Source organism: Electrophorus electricus, chromosome 3 (assembly GCF_041902795.1).
Source record: "Electrophorus electricus isolate QZ-2024a chromosome 3, ASM4190279v1, whole genome shotgun sequence".
Lineage (NCBI taxonomy): Eukaryota > Metazoa > Chordata > Actinopteri > Gymnotiformes > Gymnotidae > Electrophorus > Electrophorus electricus.
In genome coordinates, this window is record NC_137499.1 from 33,263,429 (window position 1) to 33,289,721 (window position 26,293).

Here is a 26,293-nt window from a genome sequence, read left to right on the forward strand (position 1 = left end):
TTATGTAACGTTTAGTAGGTACATTGCATTATTAACACATAGCTACATTTGTAATTCGCCTCCTGTGCGCGCCTCTCGACCTTATTCCCGCTGTAGGAAGAACACGCGATGAGACATCACCGCTCGGGCTTGCTCAATGCAGACGCTGTGTCGTCATCCTGCCATCGGTCAGCTGGTGCCTCCTTGTAGCCAGCACAGCGAGCAACGGAAACACTTCCCTCAGCACCCAGGCTTGGTTATAAATATCAGGAAACAAATCTGTCGGCAAAAGACCACTATAGGGAATCGAAAAGTGGCGGTAGCCTAATCCATTGTTTATATGTGATCTATTTATTTCTCTTTTATTTATTTATTTTCTCTTTTTTTTCCTACATTGATTTTTTTTTCGCGCAGCAATGGCTGGGTTCCCGGGCTGCGGCTGTTGAGAAACAGGTGGATCGTCGAGCATGTTTTTGCGTATGTTGTGATGGATGCTGCCTGGGTGTTGGGATGGGACAGACAATACCGAGACCTGTTTTTGCGGTTACACATCTTAAAAGAGGCTGATGAGCTGTAGTGGAGAGATACTAATAGCGCGACCGTAGCCTTGGCGCAGGGATACGGGCGGGGAGGAGAGCTCGTCTTTTCTCAGTGTCATATAAACGAAAAGGCTAGCTTACAGCAACACAATTGAGAGGCCCAAGGTTAGGCTACATTTAATCTGACTGATGCTTTTGGCATCAGACCATGGAGTGATATGGCAACTTGATCACCCGATGAGAACCAAATAATTCGCCTTGTTTCCGAAAACCTTTGCTTTGGATGACTAAAAAGCACTCGCATCCGAGTCGTTTCGTGTGCCGTTTATAGTCGGTTATTCATTTATTGCCCACGGATACACGCGCAGGAATATTGAAGATGATGGAGCTACAGCTGGAAGAGGTCGTCTACCAGGACGACTATGGTTCTGTGTCCGTTATGTCGGAGCGCGTGTCGGGCCTGGCCAACAGCATCTACCGGGAGTTCGAGCGCCTCATCCGGAGCTACGACGAGGAGGTGGTGAAGGAGTTGATGCCGTTGGTAGTGAATGTTCTGGAGAATCTTGATGCGGTCCTGACGGAGAACCAAGAGCACGAGGTGGAGCTCGAACTACTCAAGGAAGACAACGAGCAGTTGATCACGCAGTATGAGCGCGAGAAGGCTCTGCGCAAGCAGGCCGAGGAGGTGAGCGCACCTTCTGCCTTGTTTGTTTTGATTGCAAAATTCTCAGCCCCCATCACAATAATTAGGTTTACATTGTTCAAACGAGATTAAACAATGGAGACACGCATCTTTATTACACAGTTTCAGGGCAAGAATTAAATATTAGAAACCTTATAGCCATAACCATTTGAGCTGGTCTTTATTTATTTCATTCTGTAAACACGCCCACCCATTGACACTGATTTTAAGGATGCTGCATATTGCTGATGCGTCTGTGAAACACTCATTCTCTCACATTCCTGTATAAACAAGTTTAATTTTCACTGAGAATAACTCTCCACAGCAAATTATGCCTACCCACATCTTGCGTTAATAAATTCTTGTATGTGGCAAAAGCATGATTTATTTCACGATAACATATCAGTGTACTGTTGCCTTCTGTTTTGCAGTAAAATTTGGTAGATATCAGACTCCTCTCACAAAAATATATTATACTCCACTTACCATTTTGTCAGTGTCACTGAAACATGCACTGTGGTTCTGACCAACCATCAGATCCCCTTAAAAAAACCCAAACCACTGCAGCATTGTCAGGATGTGCTAGCAAGTGTAACAGCAGTGATAAAATGTGTGTGTGTGTGTGTGTGTATTATATATATATATATATATATATATATATATATATATATATATATATATATATATATATATATATATATATATATATAGTAGAAACATGAGAGTACACAATTTATCTGGCAGCGGTGTGATGATAAGCATCCAGTGCTGCCATAAGAGCTGGTTAACTCACTGCGTTTATAACATAACATAACACTTTACAGATCCTGAAGGAATTTCAGAATGTATATTTTATGTATATTCCTAGCTGGGTTTCATTTCATTAAAGGGTTTTTTTGGTTTTTTTTGTAACTAAATCTTTAATTTAAGGTGAAATGGCTCACATTGTATAATTACTATACAAGGTAGTAAAGATTGTCAATGATTTAAGGTGGTTATTAATCCCAGATTTTGATGGTTTTGATTATTTTGTATCAGAAACCTATTTTCTGTTCTCTTTTAAGAATATTTGTCAGCACATTGAAAAATAGTCTGGGTTAAAGTCTTGGTTAAAGATAGACTCAGATAGTATTGGCTATGTGATTCTTTTTTACCAGTTCTTGTAGATAGTCAAGCTATATTCATTAAATTTGTTTAGTCTGAATTTGCACTGTAAAACATTTGTAATTGAAACTCTCACCGCTCTGATGTTAAAACATCTCCAAAATATCTTTGACAAGGTCAGGGTTATTTCAGTTATTGAATCCATTTACTTATAGCATGCAGTATGTATCTTTTTATCTGACCTTAGTTTATTTGGACATGATGTCCCTCACATGTACGTTAGTGGCTACAGGAGACGTCGGGCTGCTGGGTCATTCTGCAAACAGGCACTGAGGAGAGCAGAAAGAGCAGGTCAAAGGTGACAGATGCTTTTGCTCTAAGGTGCAGAGAATGTGCGCTTTTGATTGTAGTATGGATTTGGCTGTGCATTATGGACAGAATAGTCTGTAATGAGTGAATTATCATTTTGATTAATAGTGGGTGTGGTGGACCTGACCATGGAATAGACAGTGTAATCACTGTAAAGTTCACCTGCAGCTTTCACAATCAAAAGATTATCTTAAATATATTTCATTGTAGAATTGAGGAGAATATTAGTTTCAGTGGAAATAAATGTTAGCCCTAAGGCAAAATTGACTATTAAGGTATTAAAATGTTGTTTTAGCAAAACAATATCAGGGTAGCAGTGGTTTGCTATATGATCATGTAATCTGGGGTCTTGCTGTGGGTGTAAAGGACAGCAGTGAGTTGGTTGATGGGTTGAGAAGGTGCTTATGGGGAATCAATAATACACAAAAAGGACTGGTGCTGTAACATGATTCACACATTATAAGACAAACGGAGCGAGAGAGGGGAAGGATGAGGAGATAAGATTAGAGAGACTGGGAGGGAGGGTGTGATAGAAAGTGAGCGAGAGAGCCAGAGAGAATAGTGTTAGGGAGTAGACAGTATTCTCCAATTTCCTCTCCTGTGGCATCATGACTGTGGCCCATAATGGACACAGTACAGAGGGCAACCTCTTATTTCTTAGTTGAGTCCTCATTCAAGATTACTGCAGGTCCACTGCTCACTGATAAGATGCACTGATCCTTGAGACCTAACCATTTAGTAACTTTTACTGAAGAGCAGCATAAGGCAATTAGGAGCGTACAAACGCATAGACTGACATGGACTATATAACATATAAAGCATAGGAAAATGAAGAAAACACCACCAGCTTCCAGGAAAATACACTTAAAACTGCATTCAACTGCCTACAGGCATTGCAGAAGATTATGACTAGTCCTGGACCAGTTAACAACTCTGCTTGTCTCTGTTCACTCTCCATGCTACCAAGCTCATTTGTTAGCTGAGTTGAGTACTTGCATTATGATCACTGCTGGGGCTTTAAGGTTGAAGCACTTGTGCTGAAAATGATTTTTCAGTTGTCATAACAATGTCAGATGATCTTACTGAAGCAGTTTAAAGCTAATGTCCTCCGTGTTGAAAACTAGTCCAACAGCGAACTGCAGCTAGCTGGGCCCAAACATATGGGCTCCATTGTATATGAATACAAATGAAATCAGGTATAGGATATCAGGTTATTTAATTCCATTAGCTATAAAAATGGAACTCATTTAGCTCATTCAAATGAAAGGACAGGAAATGTTTATTTGATTGTGTTTGTGTGTGTGTGTGTGTGTGTGTGTGTGTGTGTGTGTGTGAGAAAGAGAGAGAGAGAGAGAGAGAGAGAGAGAGAGAGAGAACAATGCTCTGTAATGTGTTGATTACTAAATTCTAGTAGTGGGTAAATTCTAGTAAATTCTCAGTGGGTCTGTTGCACAGCAGAAAGAACCTATTGTGTTTCACTTAATGCCTTACAGCTCCAAGTTGCCGCATACACACACGCACACACGTGTTTGTATGATTCTGCACATGAACATTTTGCACTCAGCAGTCAAATTTTTCACCTCTGATCTGCTTCATAATGTTATCATATTGAGACTTTCACACACACAAACACACACACACACACACACACACACACACACACACACACACATACATACATATAAACATGCACACATACACACACTTCCATCGATTCATACTGCAAATAGCTGTTATGGGTCACACTCACACATTGAAAAAATGATGGGTCCCCTGTTGATTTTAGTTTATTTTTATATTGCACTGTATCACAGTTAGTTATTGTGAGACTGCTGTGTGACGTGTGTGTCTGTGCACACGTGTGTGTGTTTGTGTATGTATCAGCTATGCAAGCGCTTCTTTCAAAAAGATAACTTGTCCAGTTATCTTTTTCCATGTTGTAAGCTAATGATAAAATAATGCATTCCATCACTTTTTACAGAAGTGACTCTTTACTTTTCTGTCTCACGGCTGTCTCACTGTGATTTGTGTTTTAAACTGATTTGTCTTTTAAATGGCTCACAAAGGTTTGTGAAGATCTCATGGTGGTAAAGCCTATTTTAGATGCAGGAGTAGTGTACAGAAACGTGTGTGTGTGTGTGCGTGCGTGCGCATGTGTGTGCGTGTGCATGTGTGGATTAATAGAAGTTTATAGAGTTTGAAGATGCATTAGAGGCAGAGAAGAAGGATCTCCAGGCACAGGTGGACTTTCTAGAACTTCAGGGGAAACAGCTGGAACTGAAGACCAAGAACTATGCTGACCAGAGTTAGTCAACACACATACACACACACACACACGCACACACACACAAATACACACACTGACCAGAGTCAGTCAGTCAACAAACACACACAAATATTTACACAAACACATATGTCCGCACCCCCCCCACATCTGCAAGCATGTGAATATGTTTGTTTTTTATAGTCTCTCGTTTGGAAGAGCGTGAGGCAGACATGAAGAAGGAGTACAATGCTCTTCACCAGCGGCATACAGAGGTATACTCACACTGTCTCAGTTTACTACACACACACACACACATGCATGCCCACAGCAAGACACAGCATGGCAAGTTTATTTATATAGCCCTCATACACAGTGGCAATTCAAAGTGCTTTAATGCAGAAGGTCTAGAACACACACACACACGTATGTGTTTTATTCTTTTTCAGATGATTCAGACCTATGTTGAACACATTGAACGGTCAAAATTGCAGCAGACAGGAACCAACCAATCAGATACCTCGGTCTGCGGAAGGACGTGAGTGTGTGTATGTGTATTTTCTGCATGAGCACTCGAGTCTTTACCTTTGTTTATATGGTGATTTTTTTAAACATGTACAGTTTATGTTTTTGTTCTGTGGGTTTGTGCTGTTTTTATTTTCCATGGGTAGCTTATGATATGGTGCCTGTTAGGAAGCCTACTTCTCTCATTCAGATACCACACCAAATGGCATGTTATTAGAGCTGTCGTCTTGGAGATGGTGTTGCTAGGTATTAGATCATGATGCTGGTGGACAGTTTGTCAGATCCTGCTTAGTCAGAGGCTTTGTCATGTCAGGTCATACACACAAATGCACACACATGCAAACATGCATACCCTCACTCAATCACATATACACACACAAAATTTTAAATATTTTGTGCACATTTTTTGCATCATCTTGTGTCTGACACAAACATTTGCTTTCTCCTCCTGAACTAATTCTTATGCTTGATCAGTTTCCAGAGACCCTCATTATAATCACTCATTATAGTTATCTCAACTCTAAACCAGTAAGTTGCTTGAGCATGTGGTGGCTGCCCAGCTGAGAGACCATCTAACTTCCAGAAACCTAAGTGAACTCTTTCAGTCAGGGCTCTAAGCCAACCACTGCACAGAAACTGCTCTGGTTAGGGTTACTAATGAATTTTGGTTGCATTCAGTTCTGGGTTTCCAAACATCCTTGTTCTCCTGGACCTCTCAGCTACATTTGACAAAGTATGTTATGACACTATCCTGTGCAGACTTGAGGACTTAACTGGCATCTCTGACACGGTACTTACATGGCTTAGGTCATATCTTACAGACAGACAGCAATTAGTTTCTCTTGGTTGGTTTAGTTCTGATTCTTGTCACGTCTCCCAGGATGTTCCATAGGGATCAGCTCTTGGCCCTTTGATTTTTCTTATCTAGATGTTACTACTTGGCAATATCATTGGAGAGCATGGCCTCCAGTTCCATTGCTATGTGGATGATATACTCATTTACATGCACACTAAACCCACTGACAGACTTCCACCTGATGCTCTCATAAAAGGATTCTGATGGCTAAAAACTTTATAAAATGAACTCATGAAAAATCTGAGGCCATACTAATTGCATCTCCTTTCACACAGGTTAGGAATCTTGGTGTTACTGTTCACTCCACATTGTTATTTCAGGGTATTAAAACATATTAAAAACATAACTAAAACTGTATATTTTCCTCTCAAGAATACTGCTACATTACATCTTCTCTCCCACTCTGTAACTGAGACCCTTTTTCACACATTTATTATATCTCGACTTGACCAGTGCAATCTTGTTCTCTTAAGGCTTCCTGCCTGTGGGCTCCGGATACTGCTAGAGTTCTCACCCATACCAGACCATGAGAACATATTACTCTTAGTGGTTTACATTGGCTTCCTGTCCACCTTGGCATAGACTATGAAATCCAGGTTTTTAAATCCCTGCATGGTCTGGCACCTCCTTATATCTTTCTGCACTCCTTCATACATATTACCTTTTCGCTCACTTTGGTCCTCTGATACTTACCTGCTCTCTAACCCACCCTCCTGGCTCTATACTTTTGGAGGCAGGGCTTACAGTGTGACAGGCCCTAAAATCTGAAACACAATCCCTTTACACCTCCACTCATCTCTTCATTCAAAAAACAATTGAAACCTATCTCTTCCAGATTGCTTATCTAATACTTAGTCCATAAATACCTTGTGATACAAAATGTATTTTGAATCTAGTCATTTAATTACCTCTGTTTATACTATAGTTCCTTTATTTTAATTTAATTAATTCATTTTTTTATTTTTACATTTTTAAATTTTTAAGTGTTTTATTTATATTAGCTTTCACATTTTTATATTATAATCTCTGTTCATGTACAGTGTCCTTGAGTACCCTGAAAGGCACTTATAAATAACATAAGTCCCTTATAAAGGCATTTATAAATAACTATTATTGTTATTATTACTAGTACTAATTCCTGTGGGCTGTCTTGGTAGTGGTTATGATTTATTCATTTTGTTTTCCTGCTTTGTCATCTGTCTAGACAGCTTAAATATTAGATCTTGAACATTATTCAGTTTTACTATATATCATATGCATTATATGCATTGTGGTGTCTGCAATGTCTGGTATGAAAGGGTGTCTGTGTGTTTGTGTGTGGGTGTGTTTTCACTTTCTAATCTCTCTCATTGTGCTGCTCTGTGTGTATGTGTACCACCGTGTTTGTCTTCTCAGTCAGCGCAACACCTGGAGGAAAAGGTAAAAAAGCCCTTCCAGCCCATTCCGAGAGTCTATTATTCCCACTTTCTACCCCTGCCAGCATTTTAGTTTTTGTCATGAATGATCCCGGTTTAACCGAGCAGTGCTTTAGACTGAATTATCTCTACCTCTTTCTCCTCAGTGTGCGCGCCATGTGCCTCCGTGCTTTTATGTATTTTCAGTCCGTTTGTCAGCTAATTGTCACTTCTCTGTGGTCTTGTGGTTCGCTTGTGTGGGAATTTGACTTCTGCCTTTCAGGAGTCTGTGCACATTAGCCCAGCCATTTTTTTGACAGTGGCATATCTCACTTAATGTCCCTGTCTTCTCTCTCTCTCGCCCTGCCTCCCTCCCTCCCTATAGTAAAGTGGACCGCCCGCCTTCACTGAGCCTCTTCCCCAGCGGGGATGGTATGGTACGTGGGGGTGCTGGGGGTGCTAGGACGACGTCGTCGTCATCAGACGCCTGGCACACCAGTGACATTGGTCGCGCTGTCTACGCCCCTGGCTTTCAGGTGCAATGGACAGGTCCAACGCTGTGACGCGCCGGAGGAGGAATCGGGCCTTGCTACCATCCTGTCTGCTACACCCCCTACTCGCTCATGTCATTAGGAGATGAGTTCTTAGAGCAGAGGGTTTCCATGGTTATGTTGTTTTTAGTTCTCCTGGACAATTGTCATACCAGCAGGCCTGTTAATGATGTTTATTCTGTCTTTGTTCTTTTTTCCTCATTCAGCACAATGTCGCAGTGTGAATTGTTGTGAATTGTTGTGCTCAAAAAATATGGATGGGCAGCATACACAGCGTGACCCTTTATAATGCAGGAAGTATCTTTCCAAAAATTAGGTCCCATTCTGGGGAGAGTAGGTTTAGGACCATAAAGACACATCACGATTTGTCTTAAGCTGACAAACTATGCCAATGGTCAGCATTTCTCTAATGCTGAAGGACAAGAAAGCACAGACCTGTCCAGGCTATGTTCTGGCACTTGTGGCATCATCTTCCTGGAGCCACTATATTTAGATGAAGGACAATAACATCAGACGCCGTACTTCCCACTTTCTGTGCAACACGTTGGTCACATGACTCTGAGCAAGGCTAGATGCAGATTCACAGCTTTGATGGGGTATTGGTAGAGGATAGTTGTATTAGAAAGCATGTCCTCCATTGTGTGAATTTGTGTGGATTTGTGTGTGTGTATGTGTTATGTGACAAATGCTTTTGTAATGCTACATTGTTAGTGTAATGCTAACTCTTATTAAGTGAGTGTTTATGTTTGAGTGTTCATGGTCTTAACCATCACTAAGATGTCTGCATTTATGGTTGCTCTCCTTAAGGAGGATGGTTCCGAGTCTGATTCGATTGTGGCCACGCCTAGCAGCACAGGCAGCAAGTCAAACACGCCCACCTCTTCTGTACCTTCGGCAACGGTTACCCCTCTCAATGAGTCTATGGTTACCACTAGGGATTTTGATACATCCCAGGGGCGGGGCCACAAGAACGAGAAGAGACTCAGCAGAAATATGGAGGTGCAGGTCTCCCAGGAGACCAGAAACGTCAGCATCGGTGAGAGAGAGGAAAATGTGGTAGCACATTAATTTCTCATAACACACAAATATACAACAGAACATATGTATATAATAGATGAAAGGCTAGTCATAATGTCATTACAAATATATAACATATATTTAAATAAACATCTAAATAAATAAAAAAATTTTAAAATATGGTTTTACTAGAAGTAAACGTGATTATTAAACCGAACGCCTGTGCTCTGCGATAACCTGTTCTTTCTCGCTCTCTCTCTCTCTGAATGTGTGTACGTGTGTGTGTATGCAGGTATGGGGAGCAGTGATGAATGGTCTGAGTTTCAGGAGATTTTAGACTCTACACCAGAGTTAGATATGTGCATGGATCCTCGTATCTATGGTGGAGGAAACAGGTGGGACCTCTTCTGTACAGTGGAGATGTGTAACTACAGTGGACATGTTGTGTACCTATTTTGAACATCCTTTCAAAAGTGTTGAAATACAAAAAAACACATAATAGACTTTTAGGTGTTGGCTTCTGACTTATATGGAACCGAAATTCAAATCTTATCTGCATTTTTATAAATATACATTTTTTTTGCCCACAAAGAGCTTTAAAAACATATATTTTTTTATATATTTAGATACTATATTAGTATGTATATTTATATACATATATTTATATACTATAAAATCTATACATGCTTGCCTATGCATTTTGTATGTTTCCAGCACTCTCTCAGCAACCAGTGTACTGCTGTTTTTTTTTTCACTTTCGTTCTGGACTCATTTTACCCTTCCGTTTCTCCAGTCCCTCTCAGGGAATAGTGAACGAAGCATTTGGTATCAACACAGACTCACTCTACCACGAGATCAAAGACGCCAAGTCTGACATCATCGGTGATGTGGATGCTGGGGCAGAGCTGCTTGGTAAGCCTCTGTCACAGCCAATGCATTGGGACTGTCTGCCTTTACTGTACGACATATTGACACGCGGCCGTGAGCTCTGGATTAATGTGTTTCCATTGCTTTTGGCATTTTAAGAGCCATGGCTAAGCAAGTGTTGGCCTGACATGCTGTAGGCCTTGAGTTATGCATTTTGCCCTTTGACCTGCTTGACCTCTTCTATCATGGCCATATTGCTGGATGTGCCTGGCTCCCTCAATGCAAAGGCTGCTGAGATATCATGCTTGCCTCATGGCTGCAGCAATCCAACCTTCAAGCACATTTTACAGTGAAAGAGACAACCTTTTATTTAATTATTTTGGGATTATGTTTGACGGTGTTTTTAGTCTCAGATTGAGAATTTTCCATTTGTCTTCAGTTTTACTGCAAAGGCCAAACTTCATTTAATTTGTTTATCTCAGTGTGAAGGTGGAGCTTTGATTTGATTGGCCGTCTCACTCACTGACCCTTGACCCCTCTCTGTGCTTCCTTCCTGTGTGTGCTTCTCCTGGCTTTACCCATAGGGGAGTTCTCAGGTGTGTATCTGATCACCAACTGGTTCATATTCTTGTTTCTCTTCTCTTTTTTTCTTGTTTGGTGTGCTGTCATGTTTGGTGTGCAGTAAACATTAATAAACTGGTTAGAGCAGTGTAGCAGGGTTCCACAACATATATAAGCACAGAATACTCTAGATCCAGAGCACCCACTGCTGGCATGGGTGCTCCCTCCTTTTTTCAGTACCAATTTAAACATGCCAAAATTAAATTAGTTTCAGATATGGCAGATATTTAAAGGTTTCATGTTTAAAACTTCACTTGAACAACTAGAAGTGACATCAGGATTATCAGGATGGTTTAAAAAAAATGTATAGATGCCTTTAAAAAATCACTCTTTAGACACTTTTCTCATGCTACTGTTTGCATGGAAAATGTAATCTATATACTTGTGTTACTATCTCCTCTAGCTAAGTTTCCTCCACTAATTCTGCCTGGTTTTTTAGCCAGTGTGTGTGTGCGCATGTGGGTGTTCACAGATATCCCTCACCCAAACTTATACAACAGATACCTTTACCTATTTTCTCATTCTTCTTCTCTCTTTCTCTCCGAACCCTTCCATTCCACCATCATCTTGTATTCACTGTTCTCTCTATTTCTCTCCATTCTTCTTTTTCTCTCTAACTCACTTTTACACTTTCTCTCTTTTCTTAACCCCATTGTTCTACTGTTCTCCCTCCCCTGCTCTCTCAGTGCGGGACGATTTTTTTGGTAAGGCTCTTTCCCTCCTGATTCCTTCATGTGTGTATGGTTTCAGTGCCCTTACATGCTGGCATCTTTGTGACGTTATTCCACCCACACCCCCCATTCCAACGCAATGTCACTTCCTGCTGTGCTTCCATTAGCTGCAGCTGCTTGGCGCTGGGCTTCTGAATGAGCTTTGTTGTGTGCCTAATTTCTAAAATTTTAGTGGTCTGTAAATATTTGCAGTATTTCATTTCTGGATGTATATGTACATCAACCATTTTTGGATCTGGATATAATCATGTGTTTCAGCAGAGGACTGTATTTGTGCCTTCTCCCTCAGGAGTCATCAAGACACCATGTTGGCATTATTGTCCTGATATACACTAGGCCTATACATTCTTCACTTAGAGATACTAGTGAACATATTATATTAAGATTTAAAAAATGTGGGAGGTCAGTATTCTTGCTTATAAAATGTATCTCACAGGGATGGGGAAAGAGGTGGAAAATCTACTCACAGAGAACAAACAGCTTCTGGAGACCAAGTAAGGAAGAGAGATCGTGTGTGTGTGTGTGTGTGTGTGTGTGTGTGTGTGTGTGTGTGAGATTGTGGATTGTAAGTGTGTTCTGTACAGTAATGAGAATAGGCGAATAGCACTCATATAATACACAAATGTTAATTAGACCCTAGGACATAACACAAATGTTTTGGCCCAGCACACTGATGAAGGTTTAAGGGCCGACATGTTCCTGTTATGTCCTAGGATCTAATAAATGTTTGTGCATTATATGAGCGCTGTCCGTCTATTCTCAACATCATTTTCAGTGAATTCATCACGTTATTAGATTTATCCTGGAGTGTAGCTTGTTTATTCATCTTTAACTTGTAATGAACAGTATGCTTGTGTGTATGTGTCTTGACCAATGCATACGCTGTACCCAGAAATGCACTGAACATTGTGAAGAATGACCTGATTGCCAAGGTGGATGAGCTCTCTGGTGAGCAGGAGGTGCTCAGGGAGGAGCTGGAGGTGGTCAAACAGTCCAAGAGCAAAGTGGATGGCAGGGTTAAAGAGCTGGAAGAGGAGCTCAAGAGGTGCTGTAAGGATGGGCCCCAGCAGGTCCCACTGAGCCTGCACATGTACCATGTTTGCTGTTCCACTGGAACACGACTGAAATGATCTCTCCTTCCTGCAGGTTAAGAGCAGAGGCACTGGGAGCCTCTCAGGACTCGAAAGATGAAGGAGGCGATGATGTAAGCAACAACATAACCCTTACCTTACTGCTGTGCTTAAAAGTGTTAAATCTATGACCAAGGTCAGTCAATAGTCAAGGTGTATTTAACACCAATTATTACTACCTTGTTGCTTTGGTACATACTATCTTGCACAGGGATTAACCCTGTTGTTTAATCTTCGCCTTGTCAATATGCCTGTTATTAAGACAGAGCTGTGCTGTACTAACCCTCCCCTGCTCTCTTTGGTGTGTTTGGCTTTGCACTGCGCATGTGTGTGTGTGGGGTGGGGTGCGTGCCACGCAAATGTGTGTGTGTGTGTGTCGGTGGGGGGGGTGGCATGGGTGTGGTGGCACGTGTGTGTGGGGCGTGGGGCGCTTGTGCTTCTGTGTGGGGTACATCCTGTGTGTGTGTGTGTGTGTGTGTGTGTGGGTGAATGGTGCAGTATTCATCTTCGCTGCAGGATGACGTTGCCATGGCACAGCGACGCAGGTTCACGAGGGTGGAGATGGCTCGTGTGCTGATGGAGAGGAACCAGTACAAAGAGAGACTGATGGAGCTGCAGGAGGCTGTCCGCTGGACAGAGATGATCCGGTCAGACACACACACACACACACACACACACACACACACACACACACACACACACACACATATACACACACACACACAAGGATCCGGTCAGACACACAGTCATAAACATACAGAGAAATATGTTTACAGGTGTGCAGTTCCAGACTATAGTCCACATGTTGCCATGCAGTATGTCAGCCACGCTTATCCTGGTTCATGACTGCTCAAATGTTATTTGGGTAGCAGATTATTCTCAACCCAGAGCAGTGTTAAAGAAGTTGTGGAGGGCTAACACAAACTGTGCATGGCTACAGGCTATAGTGTCTAACTCCTACAGCATGTTGCTAATGAACTGGGTGGTGGGTGTAGGCCATGCATGTCTGTGCAGGGACATTCAGCTCTTCATGCCTGGAAACACTCAGAACGTTCCCATCAGACATTCCCTCATCTGGCTTTCTCTCACCCTCTTCTCTCAGAGCTTCCAGAGAGAGTCCTCAAATCCAAGAAAAGAAAAAATCAACCATCTGGCAGTTGTGAGTTTTCCATGAGCATCCCTGTTCTCACACCGGCATCAAGAGAATTGAAATATGCCATACTGTTTGTGTTAGTGAGTTTGTAGTTCATTTGGCATTTCTGTGTGTGCTGTGACTCCCCCCTCCCAGCTTTGCACGTCTCTTCAGCTCATCGTCGAGTCCTCCTCCAGTGAAGCGACCGTACAGCAGCGTCAACATCCACTACAAGTCACCCTCTCCTGCAAGTTTCAACCAAAGACGGTCGCACACCATGTGTCAGATCTCAACTTCCAACCGCACGCTTGACTTCTTTCCTGAGGAGTGAGAGGATGCATCACATGTGCACACACACGCACACAGTCACGTATGTGTACACACACATACACAAACAAAGTGCTCCTGCATTCATGGACATGTTTACACATACACATGCATGCCCAAACATGCTCTTCCATACAAGTGCACCAGTACACACACACTCATACACAAATGCTTTTGTACACATGAACACACTGTTTATTTCTCTGTCTTAATCTTATCACACTTATCTGTGTTCACATTCTTTTCACTAGATATCTTCAGTTCAATCTTACATAATTGTGTCTTCTTTTGTCTTTAATCATCCGTATTTTGTCTTTATCCTTATTTGCTGCTCTGAGCTAGCTGATTTTTTGCATTGCTATGCTGCTCTACCTGATGCATAAAACACATACGCATGCATACTAGCGCGCACACAGACACACACACACACACACACACACACATACACACACACACACCCACTCACATACACACTCTGTTTTATTCCATACTGTTTCATCAGATCAACATCCAGGTCACAGACAGGTGCAAGCATGCTCACAGCTGGGCTTCCTCGGGCATCTATGTGTGTAATTTGTCTGCATCTGTCTCACCTCTAACCCACTCATCCATGTCTTCCTGTCTCTTGCTTTATTTTCCCCCCTGTCTCTCTCTTCCTCTCTCGCTCCCTCTCTCCCTCTCTCTCCTCTATCTCTGTTATGTGTCCTGTGGCTGGCTGGCTGGCTCCCTTGCGCTCTTTTGCTGACCGCTACCCTCCCCTCTCTCTTTTTCCCCCTCTCTTTATCTCTTTCTCCCTATCACTCTCTCTCTCTCTCTCTCTCTCTCTCTCCACCCCATAGACTGCCCAGTAATGGTGTTGCGTCTCTCCTCAGCGACTCTGCCCTGTCGGCCCGGCGTGAGCAGCGCCGTGAACAGTATCGGCAGGTCCGTGAGCACATGCGCCGTGACGACGGCCTCATGCAGGCCTGTGGCTGGAGTGTCCCACCACGCTTCAAACAGGTAGTGCCTCCGCCCCCTCTTCACCTTTCAGCCCCAGCCACCACCCTCCTTCCCGCTCTGGTTTTAGGGTGGAGCCAACCAGCTGATGTAAACTGATGCCTCAGGGTGAGGCAAAGGGCTGTGGGAATTGACGTTTGTAGAAGAGACTGAGCTGTTACACTACATTCGTAGTCCTAGCGTTAAGGAACAGAGGTGAAACAGGAAACGAGAAAATGAAAGCCGCTATGATGGGCCAAATCCACCAAATTCTAGGGAGGTTCCTCTCCAGAGAGCTGAGGGAAGGCTGGGAGGTCAAGGATATGAGAATAGATGTTGGGCTCAGTGCAGAATCCTCCTAACTGCTTCCCAAGATTATGATCTCAGTTGGTTGCTGAGTCAAGACGAAGGACTGCAGCTCTCATCTGTTGTCAGTGAGACTGCAGCTACATATGTAGCTGACACTGTTTCATGACAACAGCACCATGATTCCTGTGAAATCATGTGTGCAGTTAGCTCACATGGAGCTGTGGTCAGGTTTAAGTGGTTCCAGCATAAGTGGCTTCCTGGCTCTCAGAGGGTCAGCAATTTGTGTCAGATTTGACATGGTTAGAGTGGGCATGTCAGGGTTGCCTTGGCGACAATGGGTGTGTCAGGGCTGCCAGTGGTGACGCTGTGTCACCGTGGCTCTAACTGTGATCTCCTGCAGACGGGCCCCCAGGCAGACAGCGCTCCGGACACCACAGCAAAGAGGCCGCAGGCAAGTCCGACCGCCAGAGGACCAGCATGCACCTCTCCCACTCAGCTCCTTTTCTAAACCCCACCCCTAACCCCACTCAAATGCTACAGATTGCCCATTAGCCAAACCTAATCATGCCCTTTTAGCAATGACAAAGTTCCCTTATGGTTCTTTGCTGGGTTTGACAAGGTACTGGTGATGAGTGAAATCATTGACTGGCTGCAGTTTTGCAAGAACCCCTCCAGCACATTGCAACAAAATACTGATTGCGTTTACCAAAGTCCAAAGGTCAAACACTGTCCAGTGTCTTTCTATCTAAGCCGTATACAGGCACTAAAACATTTACCTTTTTCAGAGCACTGAAGATTAGATAATTTTATTTTTATTATTAGATATATTATTACATATCTATATTACATATTATTAAATTATTTGAATGGCATTCAGACTTTAACTTTGGCTCATAACTGTCACTGTGTCAGTTAAGACATAGTCATACAGCAAATCTACAGGATTACAGGATTGCTAATGGTTGTTCTTGCTGTCACTCAGATGACTGTACAGTATAGATTTACTCCTTTGTATAGCGCATGTTTGTATGTTTTGTAACCCTCTACCTAGAGCTGAGCCTTTACATGCTGCTCCAATTTACCACCAAGAATGTCCCCTGTGTCTCTGCCATGCTGTCTGTGTTTTTGGCCAGGGGCAAGGCCAGCTGAACGATGGTCACAGTGGGGCTTCCAGCACGAGGCCTTTTCTGCGTGTGACTTGGAAGTAGCACTGTTACTGGCTGCTTTATGAATGCATCTGCCTCCCTGTCACTTCACAGGCCAATGAGAAAGAAGACAACCGCATGAAGAACGTCCCTGTACCGGTGTACTGCCGCCCTCTAGTGGAGAAAGATCCTAATAGGAAGGTAGTACACATACATCTGTGATGGGACTTATGCAGTGAGACAACAAATACACTATATGGCTAAAAGTATGTGGACACACCTTCTAATTATTGAGTTCATGTGTTTTGGCCACGTGTTATGAGTATAAAATCAAGCATGTTGTCATGTAATTACAAACATTGTTAGAATAATGGCACTGTCGCAAGATATCACCCTTACCAGAAGTGATTTCTGTGAAATGTCTGTCCTGTCAACTGTAAGTGCTATTAGTGTAAACTGGGAGTGTCTAGGAGCAGCAGTTCAACCACAGGAGACCCCACAAACTCACGTACTCCATGCAAACTCCACTTTCTGCTGTAACAGAGGAAACATGTTCTCTGGGATATTGATCTGGGGCTGTTTTTGACAGTGTGGGCTAGACATAAGAGGCACAAGCAGAGCTCCATGAAGACATGGTTTGATGGGTTTGGTGTGGCTGAAGTCCAGTGGCCTGCACATAGCCAAGACCTCAACCCCACTGAATACCTTTTGAAAACTGATTGTGAAACAGGACAAGAAGACCATCATCAGTGGTTGACCTCTAAAAAACTCTTTTGACTGAATGGGCACAAATTCCCACAGAAACACTCCAATCTCTTGTGAAAAGCTTTCCCAGAAGAGTGAAGGTTCTTGTAGCAAAGACATCTCCATTAATGCCCATAGTCTTGGAATGGGATGTCCAGCAAGTTCATATAGTTGTGACAACCAAGTGTCCACATACCTTTGGTTATGTAATCTATGTTATGTATACTGCAGGAAGGATGTATGATAAAGTCATACCATGCCTTTGTGTAGCTGTGGTGTGCTGCAGGAGTGGACTTGACTGGCTGGAGGACGTCCAGTCATGAGGCAGGAGTGAAGCTGCCAGCCAATGGCATGGATCCTCTGACTGCAGAGGAGGAGGGAGGAGAGAACAAGAGTGAGCACAGCTCTCCAGACAAAAAGAAGGTAAAAGGAGCATAGCACAACTTGACATGATCAGTGTCACTAACTGTAATAAACTTATACAGTCAACCCAGGATATGCAGAATATATGAGACCAGGTAAGGTAGCAGAGTAATTAATAAAAAAAAACATAAAGCATCTTCAAAAACCCTTTTAAAAAAACTGTCAGAAAAGATTTTGTTTCTCTTGTGCGCTCTCTCCCACTCTTTTCCTCTGCTCCCTCCCCCTTTCTTTCTCCCATTTTCTCTTTCTCTTCTTCCTCTCTCTATATGTCTCTTCTATGTCGTCTGCCACCTCACTCTCTGCCTCTATTCCCTCGTTTCACCGGCCTTCCCTCTGTCCTTCTGTCCTCCGAACCCCCCCTTCTCTCTTTCTCACTCATCCTAAGGAACTGCACGAGGCAGATTCCATGAGTAGTCGTGTGTGGATCTTGACAAGCACTCATTCAGCCAGTAAGGTGGTCATCATCGATGCCAACCAACCTGGCTCACTGGTCGACCAGTTTAATGTGTGCAATGCCCACGTGCTCTGCATCTCCAGTGTTCCAGGTGAGAGCCATACACATTCTCATCACAATCCACACGTCTATTTAGCTATAGTAGGTAGCCAAGACTGTTCTACCTGAAACTTCAAACACATCTTAGAAGTCGCATATCCAGACCAGTTTTGTGGAGGTGGGGCCTAAGACTGGCACAGAGTGGGGTTGGGGAATCAGTGAGTAGAAAAAATTGGCTTTCACATAAGTAATTTAATTGGTGCACCGCAACCTAATGTAGTCATTCAGTTCAGTAAATAATAATGTAATAATTTACAGTAAATAAAAGCACAGAATCTGATTAAATTGGACATCTTTTTCACTTTTTTGTAGATAATAATGACAGGATTGCCAGCCATTAGCTAATGTGGTATGAGCTAGTTTGGGTGTTAAACAGGGTATTTGTTGCCTGCATTGAGATTATTTAAAAGCATCATTAGTAACATTACCTAATATAGACTACTCTTCTCTAACATTGTATTTCAGGTACTTATCGACCTTTTAATCAAATTAAATTTTGTTTTAAGGATTTCAAAACTGGGCTTACGAGTTTTCCTCTTGTCTTTCTTCCTTCCAAATATATTCCATTTATTCTAACAAGAAAAGAACTTTGCCTTTTTAGTTGCTTAAAATAACAACCACATACTCAGCTCTAAGCTTGACATCCCAACAGCTTATCAATTACCAGCTACATATGGGCATGCAGTAAAATGTCTGTGGGGCCAAGTGCCCCCTGCGCCCCTCCCCCCACTACACACACCAGTGCATCTGAGGGAAGGCTCCATTTTGAAACCCAACTTCCCAGTTTTATACTCAAGTTACCCTCAAGCTTGTCCCTCATAAAGTAGTCTATGAATTTAATCTCGATGGTGTGTTGTGTATGTAGCGGCCAGTGAGAGTGACTACCCTGCAGGTGAGATCTTTCTGGAGCAACAGGGTGATGGGGGCTCGGAGGACCCGGGCAGGGTGGAGGGCATGCTGGCAGGCATCACGCTGGTCGGCTGTGCCACCAACTGCAGTGTGGTACGCAGTAACTGCTCCTCCCGCACTGACACGCCCGTGATGGACAAAGGACAAGGCAAGCCTCACCCCCTCCAACGCTCCACATTACTGCTTTTGTAGGGATCGGCACAGGCCTTTGGCTCACTGGCTGCCACACGATGATGGAAATGTTTGTGTCTGAACAATGGCAAAATATTTCAGAGCATGGTGACTATATGCCTCTCTGACTGATGTAAAGTATTTCAAATGGGCTGTGTAATTTGTGTGTATGTGTTTGTAGCTCCCACAGCTCCTGTGTGTAGCCGCCTTGCAGTCTCTCAGTCAGCGGAGGAGGCCACAGAGGCCATGGAGGTCTCGGAGGAGGCAGGGCCCAATGAAGCAGGAGAAAACTCTGCCCCATCTGGACCTTTCACTGAGCATGTCTTTACAGATAATTCACAGAGGTGATATAAATACACACAGCACTTTTAACAGAGACACACATACCGTATAGAGCACGACTACATGCTAGCTACAGGACAATAGTATTTGTGCAAAAGTCACTGGTTACTTTCTGTAGTTTGGAGAATTTGTGGGTTTTGAGTGGAGTGCATCTAGGTTCTTATATATGTCCTGGAGAACTGTGTGAATGTATAATACTTTGATGATTAAATGAAACAGTGTCGTATAAAATACTCTGGTGGGTGTGTTGTTTGTAAATATCCAGTGAAGGAGGTGCACTGAAGGAGGAAGTGACATCAGCACCCACCAACTCTGAAGAGGGAGGAGACGATCGGGCTGGAACCAGCGTTGCTCCCACAATGTGGCTCGGTGCTCAGAATGGCTGGTGAGTATCTGACCCCTCAATAGCCCACAAAGAGTCACATACACCCCCACTACCAGGCCTGCAGCAGGTGTGTAAAGTCTCTGCTCTCTCCCAGGCTCTATGTGCATTCTGCAGTGGCAAACTGGAAGAAGTGTCTCCACTCCATCAAGCTGAAAGACTCTGTGCTCAGTCTAGTGTGAGTGGGGTCTTTATGACCTGTACATGTCAGTTCTAGAGGAGTGTTATGTGATTGTTATGTGTTATGTTTGAAACATTTCCCTCTCTGTCCCTCTCTATCTATCTATCTATCTATCTATCTATCTATCTATCTATCTATCTATCTATCTATCTATCTATCTATCTATCTATCTATCTATCTATCTATCTATCTATCTATCTATCTATCTATCTATCTATCTATCTATCTATCTATCTATCTATCTATCTATCTATCTCAGTCATGTTAAGGGAAGGGTGTTGGTGGCATTGGCAGATGGAACTCTTGCCATTTTCCACCGATCTGAAGGTGTGTGATATTTCCTACATATTTCTCAAATCCCTGTGAACTACTTATGTCATCTTTTTGTTGTCAGTATGCAAACAATAATATATGAGTAATGTATCCAGATTAAAATACTAACTTCTATGTCTCTTTGCGCTTGTGTGTTTTGTATGTGATGTCCACACAGACGGTCAGTGGGACTTGTCGAACTATCACTTGATGGACCTGGGTCGGCCTCACCATTCCATTCGCTGTATGGCTGTGGTACATGATAAGGTCTGGTGTGGCTACAAGAACAAGATTCATGTGATTCAGCCAAAGAGCATGCAGATTGAGGTGTGTTCACCCAGCTGACAGGTCTGGCATATTACACTTATTCTAATTACACTAACAATCAGAAAGTAAAAAGCAATGATGATTGACTTTAGCCATACCACAGTTTTTTCTCAAAGGAAGCATCTGACTGAGAGTAACCAGAGAACAAAAAATTAAAAAACCACAAACTTTTATTTATATTCACTTCATCGTTTTGTATCTATTTGTTTGTGATTCTGTGTTACTTTTGTTGTTGTCTTTGGCAGAAGTCGTTCGACGCTCATCCGCGCAGGGAAAGCCAGGTAAGGCAGCTGGCCTGGATTGGAGATGGTGTGTGGGTGTCCATCCGTTTGGACTCCACGCTGAGATTATACCATGCGCGCACACACCAGCACCTGCAGGATGTGGACATCGAGCCGTATGTCAGCAAGATGCTTGGTAATTCCTTCTTTAAACTGAACAAAACTGACCTTTAGTGTTGCTGACATACTTTGGTATGACTTCTTGTCCCTTTGGATTTGATTGACAGGTACAGGAAAGTTGGGCTTTTCATTTGTTCGGATAACAGCCCTGCTGATTGGAGGTAACCGATTGTGGGTGGGAACAGGAAATGGAGTGATCATCTCCATCCCCCTGACTGAGAGTAAGTGGCAGTTGAGCTCCCCATATCTGCTGCGTACAGACACACACATACACACACGTGGAAAGCCTAGAAGGACGCATCAATTTAAGCACGTCACCTTAGAAAAGCTTTGCTCATCTCTGTGCAATGTGAAACACAAGCCATATTTTCTTTTCTCTTAAATTCTCCCTAATTCCGCCGCTACTCCTTTCTCCCGTTCTTTTCCTCATTTGCCTTTTTCCGTGTCTGCACTGCTTTTTTCCGCACCCTCTCTTCCTTGCCTCCAATGCTGTCCTTGTCTGATGAGTGCTGCTCTTCTGACCCACCCCATCCTGTCCTATCTTCTCCCTTGTTCCTGTAGCTGTAGTCCTGCATCGGGGACAGCTCCTTGGACTGAGGGGTAAGTTCTCTCTGTCTCCCTTTTATGATGTCACTTTCACCATCTACCATATTCCTCCTTCTTCTGGCTTTCTTCTCATCATTGTGCTTTTTTGTTTATGCTGTTAGTAAAATTATTCTGCATGGCTGTTACTGTTCAGTCTATGTGGCCCATTTTGTTCTCTTATCATAAGTGTAATATTATTTCTGTGATGTAAACGTGTATTAGTGTTTCTTGGGGTGTATGTGGATGCATACTTGTGTGTGGAGCACTATATTGAGTAACACTTTCGACCATTTCTTTGTTTCACTTGATCCTGATTTTTCTGTCATGTAGTGTTCTCAACAGCAGAGCCTGGATAACTAATGTAAGCACTGCTCTGCTTACTTTTCACTACTCAGATTGAAATTTTTTGTCTTTCTTGTTTCTCCAGCAAACAAGGTGTCTCCCACGTCGTCAGGAGGTGTGATTCACGTGTACGCTGATGAATCAGAGAAGGGCAACGGAAGCTTCATCCCGTACTGTTCCATGGCTCAGGCACAGCTCTGTTTCCATGGACACCGAGATGCAGTCAAATTTTTTGTGTCAGTGCCAGGTAAGGACTAATGGACTACATCAGTATGTTGTTAACTTGTTAAGAAGGGATTACAGTCAATTAATGCTTTTATTATATAATGCCTTCTGCGATTTTAAGAAATATATGTAACCTTGTCAAATAGTTTTGTATTTGAGTTGTTTTGTGGGTGTTTTTTTTTTAGGCAATGTATTGGCCACCCTGAATGGCAGTGTGCTGGACAGCCCATCAGAGTCTCAGGGGTCCTCAGCTCCAGTGGAGACAGAAGCTCAGAGTGTTCAGAATGTATTGGTGCTCAGTGGCGGAGAAGGCTACATAGATTTCCGTATAGGTAAGTTACACTGAGGCATACACAATTTTGACATTAGTGATATTTATCACAATTATGCACATACACATTATTTGAATCTAAATATTTAAAACCTTGTGAGAAACTGTACCTTCATATGGAGATATTTTAAAATTCAGCTTCACTCTGGCTTGGGTTTCAGGATGTCAGAAATCCCTAAATTAAAACAAAAATTATTGTATCTTGTTTCACCCCAGGTGATGGTGAGGATGACGAAACAGAGGAGGGAGATGGCGAAGCTCCTCAAATGAAGCCAGCATTGGACAAAGCTGAGAGGAGCCACATCATTGTATGGCAGGTGTCATATGTCCCTGAGTAATGAGATGACACCTTATGCCTGCATTCCCAATCCTGTAACTATGTCCCCAAATAATGTGTATGAAACCTTATCTGTTCCTAACTACGCCCATCCCCCAAATTCTGTACCCACAGTCTGTAAGTATCCCTAAGGCCTATGTCTACCTTCTCTAAACTCAATTATTCCCAGTATGTTCATTAGCCGAACGTGACTGCCTCTCTCTTCAATACAAACACACAAGGTACAGCTCAAGAGTTTCCTGCATCTCACAGCTTAATGGCAATTACAAATGACACTGTTAACACCATGCTATATAATAATCTTTCCCAAAACAACCGTTTTGCCAAATATGTGAATACCCAATTGCTGTTTTTTTCTTTTACTTTCCACCAGCTCACAGCTCACTAATCACCATGGTAAAAGGCAGCTCATTGGTTAGTGATTAAAGGATATGGAGCTGTGATTGGTTAGGGGCATTTGGAGAGACACCAATTGGTGTGTATGATTCATATTTATGCAGGTATTGTGTACAAAATGTAAATACTGAGGTTCAGTAAGTAGACCTTAGGATCATTTAGGAGAAGGACAGAGAGGGAAACAGTATGTGGCCAATATAGTGAAATTATGGCATACAAAAGCACATATGGTTCTTTGAATTGTTGTTAGAACTTGGGTACACATTGGAAAGCCAATTACAAATGATTAAAATAAGGACTCTCATTGACATGCCAGGTAAACTCAATGTATAGAAAAAATAAAAGGTTATAAAAGAATAACTCATTCTATAAAATTTAATGTGTAACCAGTAGGTGAGCTGTGAGCTGATTGGTTTATTGTCCCATTTGGGCTGGGCATTGTGGGTCACAGAGTAGTTGAAGGCTATGACTGGCTTCCAGTTTTAATGACAGTAAATGAAAGTCCCAACTGTTTGCTCTGTATGTGACTCACCACTATTTGTTCTCTTAAGTGTGGTTAAATATTAAATATGAACATATTCGTGCTCTGAAAAGATTTACTTGTCTAATTGTCTTGTACAAAAAAACATGGCAATCTCCTTCCATGGCTCAAAATGTGTATTTTAAAGACATCAATTCATGGCATTCCAAGGTGTTATTTTAAGGAATATTTCCTTATCCCAAAGAATTCAGGTGACAGGAAAATGTGACATGATATTTCAGGCAGTTGTATGTTCTCAGCTAATACCTTGTTAAGTGGTAACATGCAATGTAAGGGCATCATTAGGCCTGTTCTAGAGGGTATAGACATCCTTAAATATTCTTTAGCCCCCCAAATAAGCATGCATTATTAGTTTAAACCGATTGTTCTCGTTCATTCTTTTTAAACCGTGTCATTGCAATATGTGAGACAGAGGATCTCGGTGTCAGAGAATGTTACTGAAGACTTTGTAACTTCAACATAAAAGTAAATACATAATTTGGATGTCTGTTACATTTACCTGATGCTTTTATCCAAAGTGACTTACAATTATGACTGAGTACAACTTGAGCAATTGAGGGTTAAGGGCCTTGATCAGGGGCCTGAACCAGTAACCTTCCAATTACAAGTGAAGTACCTTAACAACTGATATCACTGCCCTGTTACAATTGTCCAAAATGAAATCACATTAATATGCTAGTGAAAATACCATTAAGCTAGATCAGATGAACCTTGATGACTCAATGAACAAATGCTAGTGTAATGTTACTGAAAAAGCAAACTAAAAATTACTTATACAGTTGTGTTCAAAATAATAGCAGGGTGTTTAAAAAAGTGAGTAAAGCTCAAAATTCTTATAATAGCTTTTATTTTCATACGCACAAATGCATTGAGAACATTGCACATTCTATTCTGAATCAAAACATGAATTAAAATTCATCAAATGTGTTATTTTTTTACAGAAAGTGAAGAAAGGGGAATATTAGGCTGTTAAAAAAAACTGCATTTTTCTTTACAAATTCACACGTTTACTGTATAAACAAAAATGCTTGAATATTGAGCTTTCCTGTAAATCACTAAACTAATATTTAGTTGTATAACCACTGTTTCTGAGAACTGCTTCACATCTGCGTTGCATGGAGTGAACCAAATTCTGGCCCCTGTGAACAGGTATTCCAGCCCAGAACGACTGGACTACATTCCACAATTCCTCTGAATTTCTTGGTTTTGCCAAGCATTTTTGATGTCACCCCACAAGTTTTCTATTGGATTAAGGTCCAGAGATTGGTCTGACCACTCCGTAAAGTTAATAATCTTGGGCTGGAACCAAGATGTTGCACGCTTACTGGTGTGTTTGGGGTCAATGTCTTGTTGAAACACCCATTTCAAGGGTGTTTTGTCTTCGGCACGATTCAACACTACCTCTTCAAGTATTTTGATGCATTCAAACTGATCCATGATCCCTGCTATGCAATAAATAGGCCTGAGTCCATAGTATGAGAAACACCTGCATTTCATGATGCTTGTGCCACCATGCTTCACTGTCTTCACAGTGTACTGTGGCTTGAATTCGGTGTTTGTGGGTCATCTGACAAACTGTCTGCAGCCCCTAGACCCAAAAAGAACAATCTTGCTTTCATCAGTCCCCAAAATGTTGCACCCTTTCTCTTTAGGGCAGTCGATGTGTTCTTTGGCAAATTGTAACCTCTTCAGCATGTTGTTTTTGCAGCATTGGGACTTTGCAGGGGCATCATGCCGATAGCTTGGCTTCACATAGGCGTCTTCTTTGTTACAGTATTCACAGGTAACTTTAGACCTTCTTTGATCTCCCTGGAGCTGATCATTGGCTGAGTCACTATTCTTCAATCCATTTGAATGGGAGTTTTCTGTTTTTCTTCCATGCCTTTCTGGTTTTGGTTGCCTTTTTAAAGCATTTGAGATCATTTTAACTGAGCAGCCTATCATTTTCTGCACTTCTTTATATGCTTTCCCCTCTCCAAATTTTTTCATCAAAATACACTGTTCTTCTGAACAATGTCTGGAACGGCCCGTTTTACTGTTTTTTTAGAGAGAAATGCACTACAACCAGTATGCACATCTGCTGCTTCCCATAATAGGGAAACCTGTTTGACACTTGTTTTTTTCACAGAACGAATGACCTCACTAATTGAATTTCACACTGCTATTATTTTGAACATGCCCCTTTTAGTTAATTATTCATTTATACAGAATCAGCAGCATACATGTCATGACTGCTGGGTCTGTTGGTTTTTTATTACTCTACCACACCTACTAG

General features: G+C 42.2%; 1 protein-coding gene across 15 annotated transcripts; it reads left to right on the forward strand.

The window, feature by feature from the left end:
- The first annotated feature begins 170 nt into the window (after positions 1-170).
- mapk8ip3 (mitogen-activated protein kinase 8 interacting protein 3) lies at positions 171-24,070 on the forward strand. Of its 15 annotated transcripts, XM_035528570.2 has the most exons (34): positions 172-1,203; positions 4,858-4,978; positions 5,141-5,211; positions 5,386-5,474; positions 7,713-7,736; positions 8,097-8,148; positions 9,070-9,298; positions 9,572-9,674; positions 10,073-10,191; positions 10,731-10,742; positions 11,454-11,471; positions 11,935-11,992; positions 12,391-12,543; positions 12,645-12,702; positions 13,127-13,275; positions 13,731-13,787; positions 13,917-14,087; positions 14,960-15,086; positions 15,772-15,822; positions 16,631-16,717; positions 17,531-17,683; positions 18,069-18,228; positions 19,102-19,293; positions 19,498-19,660; positions 19,924-20,043; positions 20,138-20,218; positions 20,481-20,548; positions 20,712-20,860; positions 21,106-21,277; positions 21,369-21,482; positions 21,823-21,861; positions 22,274-22,435; positions 22,599-22,745; positions 22,961-24,070. In XM_035528570.2, the coding sequence occupies exons 1-34, from the start codon at positions 898-900 to the stop codon at positions 23,080-23,082; spliced, it is 3,897 nt and encodes a 1,298-aa protein (XP_035384463.1). In that variant the 5' UTR covers positions 172-897; the 3' UTR covers positions 23,083-24,070. The 15 variants fall into 15 exon arrangements, with proteins under 15 accessions (XP_081567321.1, XP_081567322.1, XP_081567323.1 ...); XM_081711195.1 differs by lacking the exon at positions 11,454-11,471 and having other exon boundaries at positions 171-1,203; positions 8,097-8,247; XM_035528529.2 differs by lacking the exon at positions 11,454-11,471 and having other exon boundaries at positions 8,097-8,247; positions 14,927-15,086.
- Positions 24,071-26,293: the final 2,223 nt, after the last annotated feature.